General features: G+C 41.5%; 1 protein-coding gene across 1 annotated transcript in view; it reads right to left on the reverse strand.

The window, feature by feature from the left end:
- Nucleotides 1-1239: 1239 nt before the first annotated feature.
- Nucleotides 1240-2500, reverse strand: part of LOC119572864 (skin secretory protein xP2-like) — a 2219-nt gene continuing 958 nt past the window's right edge. Inside the window, exon 2 of the mRNA XM_037919800.1 lies at nucleotides 1240-2500. This exon is cut by the window's right edge and continues 339 nt beyond it. Coding sequence (XP_037775728.1) covers nucleotides 1574-2500 — 927 coding nt within the window. The 3' untranslated portion in view covers nucleotides 1240-1573.

Consider the following 2500-nt stretch of genomic DNA (forward strand, 5'->3'; position numbering starts at 1 on the left):
TATCATTATCATTATTATTACTCTTATTGTTATATCTATTGTCATTATTATTATTACTACTACTATTAATGGTATTGTTGTCTTTATCATCGTTCTTACTTTTACCATTATTATTATTGTCACTGTCATTACTGCTAATATTATCATTATCATTATTATCATTACTGTTTTTGTTATCTTTATAATTTTTATTGTTGTTGCTGTTGATATTATTATTATTGGTGTTGTTGTTGTTGTTGTTGTTATCATTATTATTATCATTATTATTATTATTATTATTATTATTATTATTATTATTATTATCTTCATTATTTGTTTTGTTATTATTATTGTTATTGTTGTTATTATTATTAGTAGTAGTAGTAGTAGTATAATAATTATTATCAATATCATCATTATCATCATCATCATTATTGTTATAATTTTTATAATTATTATTACTATTATTATTATCACTACTATTGTTATTATAATTATTATTAAATCATTGTTATAATGATTAACATCATTATTATTACAATTATAAAAAAAATACTATTATTTTCATAACTATAATTATCATTATCGTTACTCTGTGATTATCATTATTATCATCGTTGATAATCATAATAACAATTATCATTATTCCTATTATCATAGCATTATCATCTCTAATGCTATCATCTCACAGTATTATCATTCACATCGCTATCATTATCATTACTCTTATTATCATCACTTATCATCATCATCAATATGCTAATTACAATATTCTTATCAGTAAAACTAATCATTACAATAATTATTATAAACACTGTTTAATTCTCAAGATTAATATCAATGCAAATACTTTAATGTTATAATCATATCAAGACCAGTTTTTTTTTTAAGAATTAGATTCAAATTAAATGATTAATTCATATGATCTGTCTAGAATTACCAATAATATTATAATGACACTGAGGTTGTTATTAGAAAGTGGGATTATTTTGAAATAGTTTTTTATTCAACAATAAAAATGTATAAAAAATATATTTGTATAAAAATACATCAGGGTTTAAAAAATACGTAGAAAAATATAACTGTACAAGCGAAGAAAGTACATAACTGTAAAAAGATAGCTTAAAACCAGTAAAAACAACGACATTCAAGAAAATCACCGTCAAGCAGTAATACGAAAAAAAAAACAGGAAAATGGATAACAGGGAACAGACAAAAAGGGAAAAAAGGAAAAACAAATAACATAGATAACAAGGAAAATAAGAGACTAAAAAATATATATGTAACAAGAGATAAGGCACGTGATCTAAATTTCCATTAACAGTAATGACACTCACTATCGAGACTGTTAGTGGCGAGTGATGCCTATTCTTAAGACATCAGGACGACCCGATGCGATGCTGAACGTCTCTCCGCCCTCGAGAAGGACAAAGGACGACATGATACGACCTAGAACGCGATCTTATACCATCTAGACCACCTTACGACCATGCACGACTTCTTAGGACTGTGCAGTACGGCCTGAAACGTCTTGGGACGACTTGGAACGAGGTAAATCGACTTCGAACGACCTAGAACGACCCAGCAAGTGCCTCTAATTCCTGAAGGAGTTGAGCCTGGTGCCGAAGGGAGTTGGGACGGCCGCGCCCCCTATCTGGAAGCGACGCCCCCCAGCGCCCCCTCCGAACCTGGTGATGGGGAACGTGTGGGCGCTGATGAAAGAGGCGGCTCGCCCTGGCTGGCGGCTCTCGGCGCGCCGGGGGAGGTCCACGGAGAACACCTGGGCAGGGGCAGGGGCAGGGGCAGGGGCAGCGGCTAGGGCGGGAACTTGGAATGGAACAGGAGCTAGGGCAGGGACTGGAGGAGGGGCAGCAGAGAAAGCTGCTTGAGCAGGAACAGGAGCAGGGGTAGCTGTGAAAACAGAGGCCTGGGCAGGGGCGGGAGCAGGGGCAGCAATGAAGGTTGCTTGGGCAGGGGCGGGGGCAGGGGCAGCAGTGAAAGTTGCTTGAGCAGGGGCGGGAGCAGGGGCAGCAGTGAAAGTTGCTTGAGCAGGGGCGGGAGCAGGGGCAGCAATGAAGGTTGCTTGAGCAGGGGCGGGAGCAGGGGCAGCAGAGAAAGCTGCTTGGGCAGGGGCGGGAGCAGGGGCAGCAGAGAAAGCTGCTTGGGCAGGGGCGGGAGCAGGGGCAGCTTGGGAAAGAAAAGGTGCAGGGGTAGCTGTGAAAACAGAGGCCTGGGCAGAGGCGGGAGCAGAGGCAGCAATGAAACCAGGTGCTTGACCAGGAGCGAACAAGGAAGTTCTCGCAAAGCTACCCGGAGCAGGGGCGGGGGCAGGAGCGGGGGCAGGGGCAGGGGCGAGGGCTGGGGCGGGGCCTGGAGCAGAGGCCGAGATACGAACGTCAAAAGCAGCAGGAGCCGGTGCTGGGGCAGGAGCCGGTGCAGGCGCAGCCAGAGGTGCGGGCGCCTGGTCCTCTTCGGCGGGAGCCAGCGCGACCGCCTGGCCGATGAGTGCCTGGGTGTCCCT

This window comes from Penaeus monodon, chromosome 5 (assembly GCF_015228065.2).
Source record: "Penaeus monodon isolate SGIC_2016 chromosome 5, NSTDA_Pmon_1, whole genome shotgun sequence".
Lineage (NCBI taxonomy): Eukaryota > Metazoa > Arthropoda > Malacostraca > Decapoda > Penaeidae > Penaeus > Penaeus monodon.